Here is a 22,989-nt window from a genome sequence, read left to right on the forward strand (position 1 = left end):
GCTCGCGAAAGCTCCGCGCATTATCTCGTACCGTACGGAGCTGTATAGCTATAGTTACGGGGGTATATCAATCCGCTCTCCTCTATCTTCCCTCCGACTCCTCCGAAAGCTGCTCCGGCTATTCCTCTTGCTCTCATTTTTGCTTTTCGCCCAGGTATTGATCCGGCCAGGTTCTCGAGCGACGAACGTGGGGTGCGAGGAGGAGGAGGAGGACGGCCCGAGGAGCGGTTACCGCGGCTGCCTAAGCGGGAGGAAAACAGCGAACGTTTTCCACGCGCCGTCGTAGCCCGTAGGTGCTTGTTCGGTTTCAGTGTTGCTCAGTGTAGCCCGAACCACCGAGCGGCATGGTCGTGTCGACGCAGCTGCGGACGACGAGAGAGTGACCCGCCATGTTCGTGATACCCGACCGTTTCTGCAAACTTGTCGTAAGTTCGCATCGATCAATTAATTGTCCACTTAATTCCCGCAGGAACAATTACGGATATTGGTCTTTCCTCGAGGGATAAAACTGCCGCTGATAGGGACGGAACGGTATTGAAAATTTTTCGCGTAATATTTTATACCCTCGGCGTATGGTTTCTTTGACGTTTTCTTATCAAATGTGGTCGACGGTGACGTTGTTGTAATCAACCGACGTTTGTCAAGATCCTGAAACTTATTTAGCTGTAATCGCTGCCGTTACCTATAAATAATTTTCTCCTGATACGCCTACGTACATTTACGTACAGTTTTACCATTTCTATAACAACAGCTTATTGTAATTTATGCACTCCTGCGTATTGTGCATTTCGTGCTATATAGTTCGGCATCCCCGCTGATAACGATAATCCGTCTTTCCATAACGTATAACACATCCACACGCGCGCGGTCGTATGTATATGTATATGTATTAGCGCCGTATCGTGTGTTTACACACATTTGGTATGCACAGGTGCCAATTATATGTTATACGTAATATCGCGAGATGAGCAGCGGTGTCCAGCCTTCGTTAAATTGGGTCAATTTGTTTTATCCATGCATTTGTAGTTGCGAGTAATCGATCTTCGTGAAACAAAATATGTATCAAGGGGTTTACGATTTTTGTTACGCGTCGGTTATTGATACACATGTGATTTTCTTCTATGACTATTTTACCCATCAACTCACAATATCCAAGGTTTTCCAAACGATTGTATAAATGATACGTTGGCGCTGTGAATCGATATCACGTTGAGCATTTTAGAAACAGGAAATTCTGGCGCAGTTTATAGAGAATATTATTTAAAACTCTTGCATCGACCCCCTGGCAGGGGTTGCTAATGGAAAGCCTGATATTGACCCACATCGGCATATCACTCCGAGCGATGCTAATAGAATCATAAATTCAGGTCAAGATCACCTTTAATGTCTCAAGATCATACCCAGCGCTAGAGGAGAATAGAGGTCAAAAGGGGCTCTGGGGGTTGGAAAAACCGAGCAAAAACAGAACGATTCATATTCCGTCCAACTAATTGCTCTTCCACGTGACAAAAGGGGAAAAATTTTGTAGACTTGCACTGAATGAAGATACAAACGAATCCTTCGTACAATGAGGTTTGAAGCCAGTTGAGTTTCGATCAATTCGTGCAAACAAATCGACAACCCAAAGCAATCTTTACACGAAACTAATGACGTATCTGTCATGCGAATATTGATTACCATTTTGGTCGTATGGATCCACCCTTAACTTTCATTAATTCGTCAAAATACTAATCACAGTTCGCAACGTTAATCTTTCGTTTTCCGCAATATAATGCGATATTCCATCGAGTAAATCACCCTCTTGCTGCGTCGCCGATCGTTCAGTGCCTGCGCTAGGAATAAGTAGTAAAACAGTGTAGGAATCGAACGGTCCGCTTTAGCGGCCGACCAGACATGGCGGTCGAGCTTTTTCCACTCGCGTTGAAAGCATCTAATAAATGGGAAAATTAGCCATGTTTAAATATGAAGTCGCTGATCGTTTTCGCGCCACAGAATCGCCGGGAATGAACCGGCAAAAAAATTTAAAGCTCACTGAAATTACGGATTTAAAAACGAGTTGATTCAGTTCAGTTCAGCTTTCCTAACTCGCGAGTTTGCACTCATTGTCAGAGTTTCGCGTCAGCGGTGAAGTCCGTCTGACCCTGTTAAGTGCCCTCGGATCGTTAACGGGAGAAGGGGAATCGAGACCCATTTCCCGGGATTCGGTAACTTGCAGCAACCCCTCTGAGATTCAGCCGAATTTTCAGGCGGCTAGCTGGATACCGTGGCCTTGGCCCTTCCACCCCTCCCCGTCCATTTATTCCGCATTCTCCGCTCTCCCCTGCAGCCCTTTTAGAACCCCGACCCGTTTCGCCACGAGATATTCCGAAAAGGGTACGAAACTTGCCCCCGTTTTGATACATTGCTAAATGGAAAAAATTTGACTTCGGAGTATTTAATTGTAAACCTTGCAACTCCTTACGAGAACATGCATAAAAAAAAATATTGTACGAGTATACAATTTTTTAATACATTCGGAAAGTTATAAGCTTATCACTTTTAGCATCGACAGAAACTAACTAGACGATTGATAGAGTGCTGGTCATATACTTTGTTTCAAAATTATATTTCCTCACCGCTGAGAAACGTCATTTTATTGAATTTTATTGAACCGGCGAGCTTTCCTTCAGGGAAAAAAATAATTCTATAATTATCTAATCATTGTTACGCAATGAAAATCGTAATTACCATTCTTACATGTCGAAGGGTGAACAAGATTAGCGCGATTTCGTTTACACATATACGTAATATCAACATCCCGCAATTCACGTTACGTGATCACTGACTATATTGCAGTAGGGAAACTTTTACATATACGTATTAATAACTAGCCTATTATTTTGTTAATTATCGTATGATTGTCTCCTGCAAATCGATTACCTCCGGACGCGGATACGTAATCTCTCAATCGGAACCTTTGAATGCTAGCCATGATATTTATTCCTCGATTTAATTCATTTTTGGGACACAGAAAGATAGGATAATTTTTTGAAATGAAAATGAAAATGACAATTTTCTTAATTCGTAGACTCTCGCGACGAAGAAGCAGGTGTCGAAATATAAATGATGCGATCGTTTCATCTATAAATGTACAATTAAGAGACAGTCGAATTTTTTTTATACTCAAGCAGATATAATAATCATAACGTAGGGTAGGCACATATTTTTTAGTCGCGAATTCCGTGGACGCAGACGCAGAATATTGGAGGCCGCGTAGGTGGGGTGGTTCGTGGAGGATTACGTTCGTTCCATCGATTTTGCGTTCAATGAAGAGTAGAACTGTTCAACCGCGCCTCCAACTCGCATATAAAACTGGATGTAGAGTTGAATAGAACGAAATCTCTTGATATGAGTTTTTTTTTCGCTGAACGACGTCTCGTCATCGCGTGAAATGCACAAATAATACTAACGAATTAAGTAATTCTCGGAAGGGATTCGGAAAATTGTGACGATGGGGATAAATTCAACTTCTATTGCGCGTTTTGAAAATATATTATAATATCTAATTGTGAGATTGCATTTGTGAATAAGAATTATATTACAATGCCATTTTTATTAAACGTTTGGTGCAATAAAACATTGAATATTTTTCAGGCGTTACAGGGATTTTTGCGGTAAAATGACATAATGAGGGTTCGATTAAGAGACAAGCTTGACTTAAACCACAAAGCTCGAATGACGTTCACCACTTTCATACGTCGGTGACAACGCTTTCTACATACACAGAAATGGATATACAAAAGAAATTTCTGTGCCCTCGCCTGGTTGATTACCTGGCCATTGTGGGGGCAAGACCTCCATCGGCTTCTCGACAGCCCGTTCAGGTAACATAAATAGTTCTGCTCCATCGCTTGGATTACATCTTACGTATTAAAAATTTCTTATAAATGCTTTTATAAAAATCTAACCCGAGTTCCCATGGATTTTATAAATTTTTTCGTACAACGAAATTGTATAGAGAAATTGAGATGGATTCTAATAAGGAAGTTTGACAATTTGGCAATGAAATTATCACGGTCCTCCCTAAATTCTATCGATATTTACGACTTCAGGTACCAGAGCTACTGCGGAGATATCCTGTGGAAGATCACAAGGATTTTCCACTACCCCTTGACATGGTTTACTTTTGCCAACCCGAGGGCTGTAGTAGCGTAGGACCTAAACGCACAGTCCTGCGAGAAGCTACTTCCTTCACCTTCACACTTACTGACAAGGATTCTGGTAAGTATTCGCTACATTCAGATGAAATGAAAACCCATACGCATGACTCACCTCAGTAATCGAGAAACCATTGAAACAGATTTGATCTGACGCTTGCCCAATCCGAATTTCACAAGAAAACAGAATGCACAATGCACAAGTCAATCCAAATTTATCGTTTTATCATTTTCAACTCATGCGTATGCTGTTTGATTCCTTTGAATTTTTTTACATTTGACTTCTACCGCAATTTCAATTTCATCCAATCTGTAATACACGATTCTGTCTATATCCATTGTTGTTCGATTATTGTGTACAACTTTGAATTCATCTGGAATATTTCACCTTATTTTCTACATTCAAAACAATGAAACAATTAATTCGAATTCATTTTCGGTTCATTGAATCAGCTTTCTCGTGAAATTCGAATAGGGAGATCGTCGTAATGAATCCGTTTAAAACAAGTTTCAATCTTTTTTCGACTACTGAGAGCATTGACGCCAAAAGACGATACGCGTGCTCACATCCACCCATCTAGCTTGGAGGCTCTTTCCGAATCTTATTGCCATTTCCATAACATCTGTAACTGATTCGATCTATAACGCATTGATCGTACATTAAAGATAGTAATATATTTTAATATTTATAAAAGTTACGAATAAATGACCATGATTGTGTTCCCGCAGGAAAAACACGTTACGGAATATGTGTGAATTTTTACCGACCCATAGAACGCGGCGGAAGTATGGGCGGAGGGGTGACAGGCAGGAGGGATAGGCACAGTACAACTTTTCGTCGTGAAAGCTGGAGAAAAAGCATGGAGAAAAGTTCGGACTCAGCATTTTCTAGGTGCAATGGCATTTCATTTATTATACAATACCACGCAAAGTATATTGTATGTATACGTGGCGTAAAGTAATGTTTTTTATTCGATGACTATGCGACTGTATGTCTAGAGCTGTTCTTTATAGCGACTATAGGAGCAGTGCGGTAGGACCAAGTGACTCTGAAAGGGACTGTCCAAGCAGGAGAGACTCGGACACACCACATGCACCTCATGCCCCAAGACTCGGTGTCACAGCACCGAGCGGAGACAGCGAAAGTGGAGGTAGTCATTCTCCTTCTCCAAGAGCTTCGCGAAAACGTCAGGTGGGTCTGCGACATCGGAAGACAAAGTGGAAGTGTGCCCAAGCAAATGTTGGGACTTGACATTTTCTATATCTTCTTTCAGCGTGTGAGGAATCATTCTTTGACATCGCTCTGCATAATCTCTCATCATCCATTTTTCTCAATATTTCGAGAATGCTTGTTTGTTCTGAAAAAAATCATCGACGCCTGCAACGAGAGTTCTTCCCCGAGGAGGGTGGGAGCCTCGAGACAAATTAACAGGTATTATTGGGCAAAATGCATTTTACTTTTTTCATTTATTCAACGTGAAACATGCAAATTTTACATCAACCGCAGAGACACTGTATGGAGCGCGCTAACAAGTCAGGCTCTTGACGGCACTCCGTCAATTGTACTTCACGATGTCAGAGAAATCGAAACGTGGATTCTGCGACTACTAAGTGCCCCTGTTCCCGTTCCTGGAAAGACTAGAGTAGAAGTTGAAATACTCTCTCCGTCGTTACAACCGCCGCTCTGCTTTGCTCTACCTGATCACACCAGATTTTCATTGGTCGACTTTCCGCTTCATCTTCCCTTGGAATTATTAGGTGTCGACATATGTTTGAAAGTTCTGACGCTCATTTTACTTGAACATAAGGTGATTATAACAGATCTATTATGAATGTCTTGTACTTAATAATTTTCGTTTATTCCATTTTCTGCTGCTATTGTTGAGTGACAATTATTCATTATTTTTCAGCTTGTGCTGCAATCCCGAGATTATAACGCCTTGTCAATGTCAGTTATGGCATTTGTTACCATGATCTATCCACTGGAATATATGTTTCCTGCAATCCCACTGCTTCCGACATGTATGAGCTGTGCAGAGCAACTGCTGCTGGCTCCCACACCTTTTGTTATTGGAATTCCAGCAACTTTCTTACTATATAAAAAGAACTTCAGAATGCCCGATGATATTTGGCTCGTCGATTTAGACAGCAATAAAATTACACCACCTAGTGGCTTTGGTGATACATTACCACCGCTGCCTGAACCGGAGGGTACTATTTTAAAGAATCATCTCAAACAGGTTAGCAGAAACAACTAAACTGCACACGTTAAGATTTCGTCAAAGTTGACAAAATGAAAAGCAATTTCTTTCTTCGTCACGACTATCTGCCTTTAATGTCTATCAAATCTTTGTTTCTATCTGGCGGCACTAATTCTGTATGAATTTTTCAACTTTTCTGCTGCACCGTGTGTTTCTGAAGGCAATGCAACTCATGGACCAAGTTGGAGCTGGTGTAAATACTCTCTATATACTGTCTTTTTATGCATGAAGCATGTAATTGATCGAATTCAAATAACAAACACGACTCTTTGAATGTGAATTACCAACTCAATTTCTTATTTAGAATCTATGAAAAAGATTTAGATGCTATTTATTGTTCAGGCAATGGGTAGCTTGGTAACCCCGCAACCACAGCAGCCTTCGCCACAGCATGCGTCACCACAACCTTTGATGCAGTCGCCTAGTAGAAGAGAAAGCTCCGCGTCGCATCACTCAACTTTAAGGTGTGTTGATTTATACTGAAATGCAGTCAAATAACAGATATCGCTAATTAATTACTTAATGTTGCAGTGTTTCTTCCGCTCGACACCGACCCAGCATGGACTACAGTATGCACAGTCAACATAGTGCTGCAAATTCCCCTGGAACGCCATCCACGTCCAGTCCACATCACGCGTCATTAACACCTTCAATGAGTCCAACTTCGACCCAAAAACAAACCTCTCAACCGTCACCTGGCTTTAATCCATTTATCTATGGAAACGACGTTGATTCCGTTGATGTAGCGACTCGTGTTGCTATGGTCCGCTTTTTCAACTCTCAAAACTTGTTGGCAAACTTCAGCGAACACACGAGAACATTGAGACTCTATCCAAGGCCGGTAGTAGCCTTTCAAATCAATTCGTTCCTGAGATCAAGACCGAGAACCAGCAGTTTTTTGAATAAATTTGCAAGGACGCAAGCAGTCGAATTCTTAGCAGAGTGGTCGCTCACTCCAAGTAATGTGGCTTTCCTCAGAGTACACACAGGTGTATTCGACCCTACTCAAATTGGCGACAAACCGCGTTGGTACGCTCCCAGCTTAGAGCCAATATATTTTCCTGTTTGGGATTCGAACGGTTCCCTGGCTGCAGCAATGAGAACTTTACAACAACTTGAAAATCAGCCAACAGATGAAAGTGGATCTGACTCCGAGGGAGCTGATAGTACCAGTTCGTCTTACTCTTCGCTTAGCGATTTTGTATCGGAAATGGTATCTTCCGATCTTTCACCCAGTGAGTTGAAATCGTTTTCCCAGTACACGAAATTTCTCGCTTGGCTGAGAAATTTAAGACGTTTATTCATCCGTACTCGTACCGTTTTTACTATTTACTATAATTTCAGGCTACCATTGCCCTCAAGCAACGCAGCCGCAACCTATGTCTCTTTCGGTTGATCCAAAGAATGTCTACAATCCCCCTAGTTCTTTACAATATCCTGGCGCTGACGACGATCCCCCTACCAGACCTGGAAGTCCACTAAGTACGTCATCCAGTCACAGTGATCTGAGCAGTCCCAGTTTCAACAGGGATTCCGAGCTTGAATTAAATCCAAGGATTCAAGAGGGTTCGCAAGCAGCTAAAAGTGATAATGTAAGAATTATGTATAATATCCAGTACTTACTATATACATGAAAAGTGATCTCTTAGGCTATAGATGGCTTTTGCTTAACTTGATTCAGGTATGGAACTGAATGGGTATTCGCCAACTTCTGTTGCCTACCTAATTACATTGATGTTCCATAATAATGTACCCGCAATAGGTGATCAATCGTTTGTACGGATAGGACGTTTTAGAAAGGTACAACAGAAATTGGCACCCAACCACTCTGAAGTATCACGTTTTTTTCGTCTTCTCCAAATTGCCGATAAAATGATAAATTGTAGACTAGTTTCAAGAACCAGATGAGAATTGAGCTTTAAAAACATTGGTGCAATGTGCCTTTAGTTGGCTTAATAGATATCAGCACTCAATGCACCTCATTAAAACGCCATTACATATACATAAACGCTACCTCCAAAAAGAACAAAAAATTCATAAACCACTCTGAAGTTGAGAATCTCTTCTACAAGTATAATTATCGTTGCTAATAGAGGAATTGAATATGAAATCATAGGATAAAGAGGAGGGAGGTAGCTTTGAATCAGACTCAGCATCGACAACAGCCACGCCACGCACAATCCTGAGTGCACAAAGTACAGTAGGCCAGTTTGGAAGTGGTGCGGGGTCTTTAGTGACCCCATCACCCAGTGATACAGAGCGCCCTACCACTCCCCACCGGACCTCACGCCTCAATAGATCTGTCACCCCAGTGAGTCAGTTCTCATGCTCACCTCATTCTTTTTCTCCACACAATCATTTACTGAAGCTTAAATTCGCTTATTGCTATGCTAAGTATGTGTATATAGCTGATGCATGACACCTTTGATAAGCATACCGGTGCTGGGCGATTAATCGGTAGCTTCGATTAATAGAATAATTGATTGATCGAGTTTTTCAATTAATCGATTCATCGCACAGCACTAAACCATGCTACTAAAGTACTTCAAATTATAAGCGATATCGTCGATGAGCTTTTAAGTACAGTAACGCGCTCGAGTAAAATCGGTATGTGTGTCAATATGTGATTAAGAAATTACTACAACGTATCTAAAGTTTAAATTATATGCGTGTGCTCTGATTTAAAAAAAATGTTTTTTTTTTTTTCGTCACTGAAACTGAAAGATTTACCAGGGCTGATTGAATATTACAGCTTCGATATGCAAATACATCATATTTTCCTCATTGCTTAATGGATTTGATGTTTTCTCGTCACAATCTCATGCCATTTGCCAAAACTTGACTTGAACGCAAATATTCTTTCTTGACGACGTATTTCTAGTTGTTCTATCCGCACTGTGTATGTATGTACACAAATAAACAATTGTCCTTACATATCGGACAACAGTTCTCAATACAATTATTTATATATTCCTAAGTGGCGAAGGTACCATACTAAAGTTTTCAGTCAATTTTTTGTCAGTACAAGATCTGAATGTACTATTTACCAATGTTTAGAATTAAAGTTTACGATCTGTTCACTGTAAATAGTCATCACGTTACGGTGGATAATACAAACTTTCTTTGCACTTTAAGGTTCCGCCACTCAGTCCAGGGCCGCAACGCCAACCAAGTGTAGGCAATGTTCTGGCACGTACATCGAGCTTTGGATCAGCGGTTGGACCTCTTCTTCCGAGACAACCAAGTAGTGGCAGTAACAATGGATCACCTACATTACCTCGTCAAGCGACTACTGGTAATGGCGTTCAGCGTCATCATAGTGGAAACAGCAATGTTCCTCGGCAAAACAGTGGAAATAGTACTGGAACCGGTGTGATCAGACAGGGGTCGCAAGGGTCGTTATTTGAACAATTTGCCTCACAAGCTAAAGATTTAGTTAGGGAGACGACAAGACAGAGTAGTCAAGATGGACTGCTCGCTCATATGGACAAGGTATTAAGTGGTCAAACATCGTTTTTCTTTGTCAAATTGATTCGAGATTTGTGTGATAAGAGCGATAATTTTTTTTGAACTAGCTGAAGCATCAAGCGAGGGAAAAAATAAATGAAGCTGGCGAAGAAAGCTTATTTGCACCTTTGGAACAGGTAAACTGTATTTTCTGATAGAATTTTTAGTAAATTAAGATCCATCATCAAAGTTTAAGTATTGGTATAATAATTTTCAAACATAGCTTACGCAGCAAACGAAGAAAGCTATGGGTGAAGCATCGAAGTCAGTTCAGGAAGTATCAAAGAATGCCTTAGAAGCGAGCAAAACAGCTGCAGGTGTTAGTAAAAATACCTTTGATGATCTGACCTATGTGGGAAAGAGCACTTTTGGTGATTTGACTAAAAGTGCTAAAGAAGCTGCGACCAAAAAAGGGTTGCTCAAGGTAAAGCTATATATCTAATAGTGTGTTTGTTGTCAATAGAATAATTACACCGTGATCTTTAATTTTCATAAGTCTGTCAACATTTTCCAGGGACTCAGTGATTCCCAGCAATCACCTCCGCACACTTCTCCACCACCTGGTCCGCTTCAACGAAGAGACTCTAGTAGTACCCAGTTAGTCGCGTCTGACTCTCGTGCTGGTAGAAGAGATATTGGCCGGGATTTTTTTAGCAATATAAGCAGTGATCTGAATGGCATAGCTGCGCAAACTAGCAGTATGTTTAGTGATTTATTTGGTGAGTCCTACTTGCAAATGCTGAATCCAGTTAGAAATTTAATAGGGAATTGTCAATTATTTAAAAAACTCCTACTATCTGCAGGCAATAAGCATAACTCTAATCGGAACGCCAATCCTCTTCCTCAATCGCAAAAATCCAAAGAGAAATCTCAGACATTTGGACCCTTCCCTAAAGGTACGCCTGATATGCTGAGAATATTTTTAATTGAAGTATTTACAATACAGTAAGTTATACAATTGGAATCTATTGGATTTTTTAGGTAGAAAAGGGCTGGTCGAGAGATCGTCGTTGATAAAACATTCAACCAACAAACCCAGTCAGGAGGAATTACAACGGATGCAAAATGTAGAGCGATCGAGTACAAATAGCGATAATCAAGCATTCCTGACAGATGTGAGCATTATTAGTTTTATGAGTATAAAAATAATTGTAAGCGCAGGAATAACCAACACTAGCAAAACTTCCTCCATATTACTAAATAGTCTCGTTTATGGTGATTCAAAGACAAATAACGCATATTTCAGATTGTAAACCAGGCATTAGCTGGAGAAGGAGTGGGCTGGCTCAAATTGAATAGGTTGAAAAAACTAATGGAAGATGAGAGTTATCGCAATCTTGTTGTAACTAATTTGAATAAGGGTCTTGAGAGAAAAATAAGTCCCGATGATCATATCGATGACGTTGTATGTATATTCTTGTAAATTCAAAGTTTCAATGGTACAGTATCCAGCAAAATAAGGGAACACATATTTTTCTATGCAGTGCGTTTCACGGCCAGTTTATAAAGGGATGCTGAAGTGCCTTCAAGCTGTAGTGCACGGCCTGGTACATACTTATAGCAATTTTGGACCAGGTGGTATGGCATCTGTATTCCAACTGATGGAAATTGCACATACACACTACTGGAGCAAAGACCTAACAGAGGGAGGATTTGAAAGTTCTCTCATATCTCAGGTAAGCATCCAAGTGAAAATGATTTGTGACCAATTTTTCACTCGTATTCCTTGCACGTAACAGTCACTAATAAGTGGTTCGTTTTTTTTCACCTACGCTGCTACAGACGTCCAGTCCGTTTGGTAGTAAAGAAAATTTGAGGTCCCCACAGTCACCGAAGCAGCCTGACTTGTCAGACTTATCTAGGAAATCATCCCTTCAACAGTCTTCAGGTATGATGGGATTAGATGATCATATCTTATTGATCCCTTTACATTACCTTGAATGTATAATTTTTGTCTCAGAGTTACCACAACTCAGATTGGAAATGTCACATCCTCAATTACCTGCAGGTGGAGATGAAAATCAATCGACCACAGAAATGTTTCTCGATATGTTTTCGAAGAAAGGAAAATTACTCAGCAGATTAACGTCATTTGACTCAGAGGTATTCCATGATTGAATTTTTTTACTGGTCCTAAAGTCCACTTATAATATTTATGTGTATACGCATGCTGTGTTGGCTGGACTCGTATGGTGCACTATGCGCGTAATCACTTTCCTTATAGTGTTTTTCTGTTTCAATTTTATCTTTCAGAGATAGCTAAATTTCTCATCTGTAACGCAATTCGCATTTTTCTACAGATCAGGCAAATTTTTTTTTCTCCTTTGTTAGAAACAGACCTGTGATGATAAATTATAAATTCAGGAGAGAATATTCATAATGTAGATATGTTATTGCATTCGAATTGAATTTCTGTGTGGACAGCTAAAATACATCGAAAACATGTATATATTTATAATACCTAATTGTACGCCATGACACGTACAATCAATATATCATGGATGTCAGTCTTGTACGTTAGCTGCAGTGTGACCAAGTAAACAGTGTTTGCTGTAATAGAATGTCAAACATAGCTTCAATGTGACCAAGTACACAGTTTTGCTGTCAACGAATGTCATGCATAGCGGATTGGTCATTTGTATATATCGTAGCTATTTAACAACTTTCAATATTTGTGTGTTTCGACGATTTTTGAAAAAAGAAACCACACCATCTTTTTTGAAATTTGCTTTTGTATCTGCTCAGCTTTTTGTGTACATATGCTCTGTAGCATTTTACCATGAGTATTTTATCCTTACTTGGTCGCACTATAAAAAGCTTGCGAATGTCTTGAATGAACTGGACTGCAGGCAGTGCACGCTGTGTTTGTAGGGAGGGCGTGGTGCAGGTGGCGGTACAGGAAGCAGCGAAGCCCTCTCGACTGATGGAGGCAGCATTATCACGAATCCTGCATTTCGGCAAGCACACCAGGCCTCTTTTCGCAGTACCGTCTCTGATAGTGAGGTTGAGCAAGGCAATGTGAGTCGTGCAGTATATTATAATCCATTTTCAGTCAAATATATCATGTACATTTCAGACTTGATGTATGCTTGAACGTAAATAGCATGGAGCTTAGCATGGTATATCAAACTTGACGATGACTTTGAACCATGATCACTTTGCTTAGCCACTCTAATGATGCATATTCATGTAGAAAATTACAAAATATGTTTACATATTTGAAAATTCTACTGCTTCACGAATAGTTTCCATTATTTTACACATCGATATATTATATGGTAAATTTTGTACTTCTTTACTATGTAATGTATCATCATCTTTTCCTGAACAATGCTCAATTCTTATTGTGTCACATACCGATTTTAATTCAAAGATGATCATCTCTAAAAAATCTTCAATCAGCATACCTGGCATCTGACATTCAAAATCCCGTAAAATTAACTTGATAAATGCTCGTATTTCAGTTTCCACACCAAGGTAAACAGCGTACTGCGAGTGTTTGGTCCAGCAAGTCGTCTTTAAGCACTGGATTTAGATATCACGGTGGAAGTCTTGTTCCAACAGTAACAACACCGAGTCCAGAAGCAGCTCGAACTTATCTTTTCGAAGGTAATTCTATTCATCAGCTAGTTTGCAATTGAAAAAAACTATGTGCGGCATTTTCGCATTTTTAGGATTATTGGGCAAAGAAAGATCTTCTCTCTGGGATCAAATGCAGTTTTGGGAGGATGCGTTCCTTGACGCTGTCTCTCAGGAGCGTGATATGGTGGGCATGGATCAGGGACCAGGAGAAATGATGGAAAGGTATTTCGAATTGCGGTTTACACGTATTGTTATTATACTTTTTGAATACATTTACCGATCTTTAATTTAAGTAACATATGCAAACTATTCGCGGAGCCTAGAGTATTGTAAGAAAGATTTGCATAGTCATTATGTATTCGTAGGTACAAGAGTCTGAGTGAAAGCGAGAGGAGGAGGCTGGAGCATGATGAGGACAGATTATTATGTACTTTACTTCACAATCTGACAGCTATTTTGGTAATGCTCAATGTTGATAAGGGAGAATTGAAGCGTAAAGTGCGTAGATTGCTCGGAAAAAGTCACATCGGCCTCATTTACAGTCAAGAGCTTAATCAGCTATTGGATCAAATGACCAATCTTGTAAGTATGCTTAAATCGTCGTTTGAAAACTCACTACAATAAGTATATTCTTACTATTGAAATGTGTTTACAATGCGCAGTTATAACATTCTCCACTACACAAATTCGTCGTAATTTTTTAGCATGGCAATGACATTGATCTAAAGCCTCTCACTTCTCGTCAAATGCACCGTCAATCATTTACTGTTCATGCTGGTGTCGATGCCGAAGGTGATTTGCGTTTTTTGGAAGTACGACACGATGGTTTGGTACTCAGATCGGTAAATGGTGTGATTGTCGAGCGCTGGTGGTACGAGCGCTTGGTTAATATGACTTATAGTCCTAAGAATAAAGTCCTCTGTCTTTGGAGGCGAAATGGAGGGCAAACTCAACTGCATAAATATTACACTAAAAAGGTAAGAATCTACTCTGATATTTATGGTAAACTCGGAGACTGTACGGTATCGCGGTAAAAATACCTATTTGGAAACCGACCGTTAACTGATACTCTATGACCTTTACGTTATGATTTTTATTTTCTTTTCAGTGTAAAGACCTATATTATTGTATAAAAGACGCAATGGAGAAAGCGGCACAACGAGGTCGAGGTGCTGGTTCGGGTGTAGAATTAGGTGGTGAGTTTCCAGTGCAAGATATGCGCACGGGTGAGGGGGGCCTTCTCCAAGTATGCATGGAGGGCGTGGGTCTACTCTTCGCTAATAGCAAGGTACAATCTATTTCTCTTGAATTAACGTATCAGTGTGTGATAAATTCAAGTTCCATACATACATCAAATTTGTACCTTTTATCATTTTCATTTTGTTGAACCATTCATGTAATGCAAAAATATTATAATTAATAAGATTTTGAATATTTCAATCTTGTAGCTAGTTACTATTCGTTGAATTACACTTTAGGTATATATCGTCAGTTTATTTAGCAGATTTTCTACCCCGACTAATATTAAAATACTTATTTCAGCAGTTAACATAGTTTACCTAGTCAATACATACAATCAAACTCAATTACATTGAAAGCCTACTTCAACGTTTCGACAGTATAACTTGCCTCGGTTCAACAAAACTGATATATAACATGGATGCGATGAACATAAAATCAACTATGAGTTTTCCGGTATACATTTGTACACGGTCGTACCGCAAGTACTAGACCTTTTATCATTGAAAACAGATCAAACAAAATTATATATGTATATATTAATACTTGAGTATTTGTACGACATACATTTGTGTCAAAACATCCAGCTCGTCGCACTGTCGATCAAAAATACTCTTACAACTCTCTTGCATCATCTTTTTGGTGGTCTATGTTCACGCATTTGTGGAATTGTAAAATGCATAAGGTAAAATTATCAAGTGGTTTACTTTGCAACAGTTTTTAATTTATGTACGAGTGTAACACGTACATCGTTAAATAATTTTTCCCGCATATGCAGTATTTAAAAACAGTGAATTGCTCGAGATAATTCTATCTGATTGACATTGAATAACTGTTGGACCGAGGCAGAAGAGTAGGGAGCGTGTCGTGGCCCTATCTCTTCTTTACTGTCTGTATACTTTTAATTATTGACTTTTCTCTCTGTGTTTTTCGTTGATTGCATTGATGCAAGGACCACTCAATATTATCTCCCATCGCTATAGCCACCACGATCTGCTTAATTTGTATTTGTACGTATCTTCTCAGTCTTACCTATGGATCTGAAAACCTTGATATACAATACCGTGGAATATTACATGCTCATTGTTCGATCGTCTTGAGGGCATAAAAGACAGCAGGATACTGAGCAGAAATATGCATTGTATTTTAAGATTGGAGAGTACATTATTTTGATATGACTTGCACTAAATCAAATCTCTCACAATCTGGATTATTATCAATTATATAAAATTATGTTCATGTATTATACATATGATTTCCTTCACTTGACAAAGTGATTGATGAGAAATTCAATGACGCATATAGGATACGGTAATTACTAAATATTATTGCCAGGTCACATTTACAGCTCTAATTTATTATTGGTATTATGTTGGATATGTTTTGTTTAAGCGTTATTCAATGTTTTTCTTGCATGGAGCTCGATGTGCAGCTGCAGTCTCTTTTATCTGTATTATAATTATTAAGGATTTTGAAAAAAAAAGACAACATATCATTTGTCCATATTATACTCTATATTCTCATCTATTATGATTTGTACTGAATGTTGGATGCTATATTATACCTTTCTATAAGTCTACCAACCTTTTTTCTGTCGTGGTCATGTTCGAGAAAAGTCTATATATACGTATATGCATAATATACATATATATATATATGTATGTATACACACACGCACACACACACATAAGTATGTGTGTTTATATATGTATATATATATATATATTTAACCCGCAGACATGAATAAATATGTACGGGATGAGTGTTACGAGATAGGTGGTATTATAGTTGTAGGTAGGGCTTATTAGGCTGTTCTCTTCGGTGCCCTGTCGCACATACGGCGCTAGAGGATAGACTTTTCTCAGCTTAGGGAACTTTTGAGATGGTCCTTGAACAATGAAACCTCACTATTAAGATTGGCCATGACAATAGGCAACGGCTGTATATAATATATACCGCACAATTCTATTATTTTACCAAATGATCTGTTAAAAAGTAAAAGTTATACTAATGCGTATACTGTATTATATCATATTACTTAATTTAATTTTATGTTTTCTGTTTTCTGTTCTTGTCCTGTCTGTCGACATTGCCCTGGCTTGGGTAAACAGGATTTCGAGGTATTATCAAAAAACTCATTGTTTGTTACCAGTTCAGTATTGATTAATATATTCAATGTTGGCCGTGTTCCGGAAATGCTTATTTATTTCACCGTTACTTTTAGTCGTGTTCCACTGTTATATTATTCTCAGATTGCATTTAAACTAATTGATCTGCTCTGTCTACTTCACTGTTTTCCTACCATATTGATCGATTGATGTTAGTTGTGGTATATGTTCCGTCCGATATCATAGAGCTCACCTAGTACCAGTAACATTATCGTGCGGATATTTTTTTTCTTCTTTTTTTAGTGTCTTTACAAAACATCCGTATAAAATACATTGTGTATGTATACATATACATATATGTGTGTATATGTACATATATCTTATGTAGCGTAAGATTTATATGTAGCTCAGAAACCGTGCACAATACTGGTACTAGAAGAGGCAGAGTGAGTGTTAGAGATGCTGTTCATTATAAAAAAAAAAAAGACATGTTACCGTCAAAGCTTATTATAAAATATGAATATAAATACTGGACTTTCGGAGTGCGGCCGTAGAGAGTGTGTGCCCCGATAGCACCAAGACGTAGTGACACCCGTAGTGCCTCACTAATCCCAAACTTGACGTAATTCATTCCCTTAAGACTGGGGGACTGCATTACTCATACATTGATGAAACATATGTTTCTGCTGATATTATACAACGAATAAGGCTTAGGAACATTATATGTCGTAGTTGTATGAGTATGAAAATTTTTCCCACTTTCGTGACAATTATAAAGGACCTATATCTTGGTGGTATACACTGTACGAAGAAGTATTCATTATTATTATCATTATTATTATTATTATTATTATTATTATTAATAATAATAACACACGTCTACATAAATTGAAAGCAAATATAGTATTGGCATTAAGTAAATACATGCATTTGAGTAGATTATTTAATATTGCCATCGGTATACTATATCTTTTATCCACGATTTTCAACACGGAACACATCTATCGAATATATACACGTTTTGGAAAAATGTAAATATGCAGAATGAATGAAATGGTGTATACATTCGTATGCCCTACAATTTTTGCAAAATGTGCATTATTCGAATAAGAGTGAAAAATTTCCTCCTCGTGTCGTATAAATCTTTAGTGTGTTGACATGTTATAGATGCGAATCTCTTGAGAATCAACTTGTAATGGGGAAAAAATATCAGCAAAAATGAAAATTTCACCGAGTGCTTACAGTCACCCAATCTTAAGATTCATCTCGCTATCCTCGTTTCTTGCTCCATATCAATAACCACATCGTTTCGCCCATCACCTAGTAGAGCAATGGATTGGTGCTACCTAGAGCTATCATCCTTATATATATACATATATATATATATATTATAACTTAATCAGCGATCACTTTTAAATACTATCCAGCCAACAGACTTTCACTCATACACTATACCTATACATTACAATTTCACACTCATGGCATGGCACTGCTACATGATGTTTCTAGTTTCAATTGTTACTACCACACAAATATATATGTATATATATATATATATATACAAACTACACATTAAATACTATACATTTAATACTATACTGCAACTAAACTGTAACTGTGCATTGTTACCGGGGACATTGTCCACCACTAAACTAGATGATATAAATGCACATTTAGCAATCTCTCAATGCCAAGCAATCAACAATGTAAGATGAGTTTAGGCCATCTCCAGAGTTGCCTGCTGTTGCTGCTATACTATTGCTGCTGTTGATGCTTGGATAATGCATGTTAAGCTACTTACTGCTGCTGACTAATTGCATCGCTCTGTACTGCTCTCATTCGCCACGCTTTAAATGTTTGCATGTATTTAAAATCAACCTTAATATTCACAGCTAACTCTTCAATCCTGCTTCTACCATATTGGATTTAATAAATGTTACATGGTCTAGTAATTGCAAAATGTCTAGGACTTGTCTGTGCTCTATTTTTTGATCAAACTGAGACATTTCATCATGGAAAGAATGCTCGTATTACTTCAATGATTCTATTCAAGTATAAGAAATTAGAGATAATTTGCTCAGCAATTTATTTCATCCAATATACTTCTCACCGTTGAGTGGTACCTAGAATTTGCATGGTAGCACTAGAAATATTGCACTATACTTGACACTAATTTACAAAAATTGTGTTAATTGCAGTTTTTTGTAAGACTCGATCATATCCGCAAGTGCTTTACACAGAAGGGTGGGATCTTCGTTTTGGAAGAATTCAGTAAGTCTTTTATACGTATAATGAAATATTATTCATAACGCCACAATTTTTTCGTCATTTAATTACTTTCACCTTCTTCGAGGCATCGGTCAGTGGTTCAATCACCATTGAGATATGAAAATATCCGTACCTGCGTATGTGTATAATTATTGCAACGGAATATTTTATTCTATTCCAGATCCTAAAACTAGACAAGTAATTCAACGTAAATATAAGTCACAATTGGTAAGTATTATCAAACTCCTCTATATGCATTACGATCGCATATGCATGAATCACCTATTTTTCAAAGCTCATGTAGTAATGTAACGAACCGACTATTATTTGAAATCTTGGTTAAAAAATATTATTTCTTATTTTTGAACAAATAATATATTTTGAATTTATTTTCAATGTAATTAAAAAATTTTGTTACACATATACAGGCAGGCGAAACAGCTCACTGCTTACACAGAGTCTTCTCGATTGCTCACGCTGCTCAACTATCTGCAGAGGCACAGATTCTTGATAAAACTGATACATCAATGCATGAATCTTTAATTCACACACACGTTTAATTTTATCAGTCCAAGTGTAAGTTTCTTTTTATTTTAATCCTCTACTATGATTATTATCCAACGAGAATATGCTCCTCCTTAAGTTTCTCACATATTTTTAACTCATATGTTGTATCATTGTCTACTGCACTTTAATAATTTGCAATTGTTAACCGACGAACGGCAGTATGTATTGTTCGTTACTTTTCAGGCAGATCAGATCTGCTATGCAGTTCTCTGTGTCTTTTCGTATCTTGCTGCTGGCATGGAAGATCGTAAACAGTTACAGCAGCAGCAACAACAGCAATATCTACATCAGCCTACAGGCAGTGGTGCGCAAGCGATGCATGGATCTGGATTATCGCAGGCGGGTTCCCCACGTCACCACTGACATAGAGGCAGACACTCTCTCCCACTGACGCATGACTACGATAGTTGTGCCCCTTACGCCTGCCTACCTTGGGTATAGTAGGGAAGTTATTCGTCGCGTTTTATAAATACCTTGGAGAATTCGTACAAGAATATCATCTAGTCCTTCTTTCATTCGCAAATAGAAATAAAAAAAAAAAGGAAATAAAAAAAAAGAGAGAACTTTGTTTTGAATTGCATACAGTGCAAAGTCAATACTTGGAATCATTACGAATAACTCAGTCACAAGTCTATTTCAATATTATAATTAGGAGGCAGTTCAGCAGTGCGATTTAGCTCATCCCATTACGAAGTGATTACTTTTATAACGTTCATAATTTGGTTAGTATTTGAATTAATTATTTAGGAATGTTGAGAATTTTATCTTAATGTTTTTCCGTCATTCCATTAAAGTCTGTGAATGCCATAATACACTTACTACGATTTGTTGAGATGCCTTTCAATAGTAGAAAATAGATGGGGTATAAATAAATATAATGTACGATATGCAATTCGAACAAATTATACGTAGGAGGTATCGAGTAATTTGTGAAGCAAGCTTCTGGGCTTCATTAGATTCGTGATGAACTTGATTTGGGAATGTAGTGCTAAACTTATTAAACATTGAACGTCATAGAAATCAACTTACAGAATTTGGGAGGGAGCAGTGTAATGATTTACAATGAATATTACGATGTATATTTTACTACTGGACTTTTTTAATAGTGATAAACGATATTATATAGTTGTTCCTTTGTTATAACAGTCTTTGTTAAGCGAAACATGAAAATGTATATTGTACGAAATTTAGATATTTACCAACATTTATATTTTTACCATATGATTTGTAAAAGTTGTGGTCAATATTTTACGAGTTTGAATCTAGGTGAGTTAATTTACTATTTACCAAACATAATATGTAATATAACTATTGTTGCCAGATATATATAATATTGCATTATCCTAAAAAAACGAATATCACACGTCGATTATTAGTTTTATGTATACCTGTGCTATACAAAGATATTCACTTATAGTGCCACGTCAGACAATATTTGTTGCTGCTTGCAACAAACACGATACACTTGATTAACCATAAAAATTCGATTTGTCTTTTTTGCAAATATCTCATCGATGAACTTTATAATATTGCGCATGATTGTTTTATATTTTGATCGATTTTTTTTGTTGTGCGAATTAGTGATGAAATAATTAAACAGTCTGTTGATGAGATAAATAACACTCGCGTGATTACGGCACCCGTTCAGCTATGTTTTGGGGAAATTGTAAAAATATGTAATCAATATTCTGATGTGATTTATATGTATATTCTATACATACATGTTAACAACTTTGAATACATGCTTTAGAGTGTTATCTACATTCAGTTTATGTCAGATTGTTTAAAGTATAAATTCCTACTTGAATGCAGTCATTCTTTGTTAATGCGTACAAGTCTATAAATACAGTTATGGCTACATACAAGTCTGTTATTTCCTGTTTGTAATCATTTAATATTTTTCAACATCGAATTAATACCGAGAAAAATCATTTTTCTTTAATAACGAGGACAATTAATTTACTGACGCCTACTGAACTATTTTGCCTGGGCAATCAACATAAGTAAATACCATTGACTCTTTCAAAAAAACAATAATTTGTCAGAGTAAAAATAGTACGAATTACGATCAAGATTATTCATACAGCCACTCGTTTTGTAGTCAGTCGAATTGTGTCCAGAAAGAAAATATTAAAAACAGTCCAATATGGTAAATTTTGTCATTTAATTACATGTTTTCAAGTTGTTTATACAACCTACGTTTGATGAAAAAATGATTTTGAAATGTTTTCTTTTAAACTCTAAAAAGTTAAATTTTGTGGACAGATTTTGTGGATTTCTTCTACATGAACCACATAAATATGATATCTATTGATGTCTGAGAAACGAGTATAATCGTACAAACATTTGAAATAATTTTAATTGATATCGATGACCGAAAATATGGCGATTGAAAAGGAGCAAATAGGTGCGAGTCAGTTACGAATGCGGGGAGTTTATACTGCATTTCGATAAAAAAAAAAAATAGCATCAGAAAAAGCAATATAACAATGTGCTATATTTTATGATAGTGCGTAGAAATGTGCAGAGTGCTTTCAATTCCGATCAGTCAGTGTTTTTCAAAAGTATAGACTTCACCAGAAATTGAATGAAGCTCATCGCGCAGATATGACATCGAGCGAAAAATGTGTTTATTTATATAACCAGCCAATGTCGAACAAACGATTCTGAAACTGCTGCGTAACGTGGGAATTGCTGGTCCTTGTATATCACCAAACAACAATGCTCACCGTATTCAATGATGAGTACTGTACTTTTGACTAACGCCTATCTCGTCGAACATACATTTACGCTATAATGTTGGTAAAATAAATATAATATATATTTCATGGGCATTTGAATCTGCGTAGAACAAATCCTTATCCTAAACGTATTGTAAAATTTCAGTAGTTTCAAAGACGAATCACAGTTGCCTGCAATTTTGATGATTGCTCGCCAACTTAAAAGCTGGCTTTCGAACTAGCAATTATCAGACTGCAAAGGACAAAGACCTGACGAGATATACAGCGTATAGTCTAATTAGGGCATTCGGTGGTAAAAATTATCCGTTGCGCCGTGGACGAAAAATTTTCAAATGTGTTGCAAGATATAAATCCTCTGATCAAATAGATTTCGTCCGATGTCTGAGGACAGCGAACTCTTTAATTTACACGTTTTTTCATTTCATGTAATTAATTTTTTAAACATGATTTTTCATTTCCATCCTACTTCTTTATTCTTCGTGTTAAATTTTTTTTCGAAAAAGTTACGTATTTGGCAATA

The 22,989-nt window shown here is 37.6% G+C and overlaps 1 protein-coding gene across 12 annotated transcripts; it reads left to right on the forward strand.

Annotated features, from left to right (window-relative positions):
• Positions 1–277: 277 nt before the first annotated feature.
• LOC124308263 (MAP kinase-activating death domain protein) lies at positions 278–22,268 on the forward strand. Of its 12 annotated transcripts, XM_046770843.1 has the most exons (34): positions 280–425; positions 3,634–3,863; positions 4,092–4,260; positions 4,926–5,088; positions 5,196–5,388; positions 5,471–5,628; positions 5,704–6,004; positions 6,107–6,436; positions 6,618–6,650; positions 6,800–6,921; positions 6,989–7,692; positions 7,802–8,049; positions 8,574–8,768; positions 9,593–9,949; positions 10,033–10,101; positions 10,188–10,388; positions 10,479–10,683; positions 10,768–10,860; positions 10,946–11,079; positions 11,211–11,369; positions 11,449–11,640; positions 11,747–11,852; positions 11,925–12,067; positions 12,836–12,982; positions 13,429–13,573; positions 13,639–13,768; positions 13,912–14,128; positions 14,251–14,523; positions 14,655–14,834; positions 16,897–16,905; positions 19,092–19,164; positions 19,343–19,389; positions 19,590–19,737; positions 19,912–20,053. In XM_046770843.1, exons 2-33 carry the CDS (start codon positions 3,768–3,770, stop codon positions 19,719–19,721), a joined length of 5,724 nt encoding a protein of 1,907 aa, XP_046626799.1. In that variant the 5' UTR covers positions 280–425; positions 3,634–3,767; the 3' UTR covers positions 19,722–19,737; positions 19,912–20,053. The 12 variants fall into 12 exon arrangements, with proteins under 12 accessions (XP_046626800.1, XP_046626801.1, XP_046626799.1 ...); XM_046770844.1 differs by lacking the exon at positions 19,590–19,737 and having other exon boundaries at positions 278–425; positions 11,973–12,067; positions 19,912–22,268; XM_046770845.1 differs by lacking the exon at positions 16,897–16,905 and having other exon boundaries at positions 279–425.
• Positions 22,269–22,989: the final 721 nt, after the last annotated feature.

Source organism: Neodiprion virginianus, chromosome 6 (assembly GCF_021901495.1).
Source record: "Neodiprion virginianus isolate iyNeoVirg1 chromosome 6, iyNeoVirg1.1, whole genome shotgun sequence".
NCBI classification, from domain to species: Eukaryota; Metazoa; Arthropoda; class Insecta; order Hymenoptera; family Diprionidae; genus Neodiprion; species Neodiprion virginianus.

Coding starts and splice junctions, on each gene's coding strand:
- LOC124308263 (XM_046770836.1), top strand. CDS start 3,768: ATGGATATACAAAAGAAATTTCTGTGCCCTCGCCTGGTTGATTACCTG. Junction 4,261..4,925: donor ACTTACTGACAAGGATTCTG/GTAAGTATTCGC, acceptor GTGTTCCCGCAG/GAAAAACACGTTACGGAATA. Junction 11,853..11,924: donor ATCCCTTCAACAGTCTTCAG/GTATGATGGGAT, acceptor TTTTTGTCTCAG/AGTTACCACAACTCAGATTG.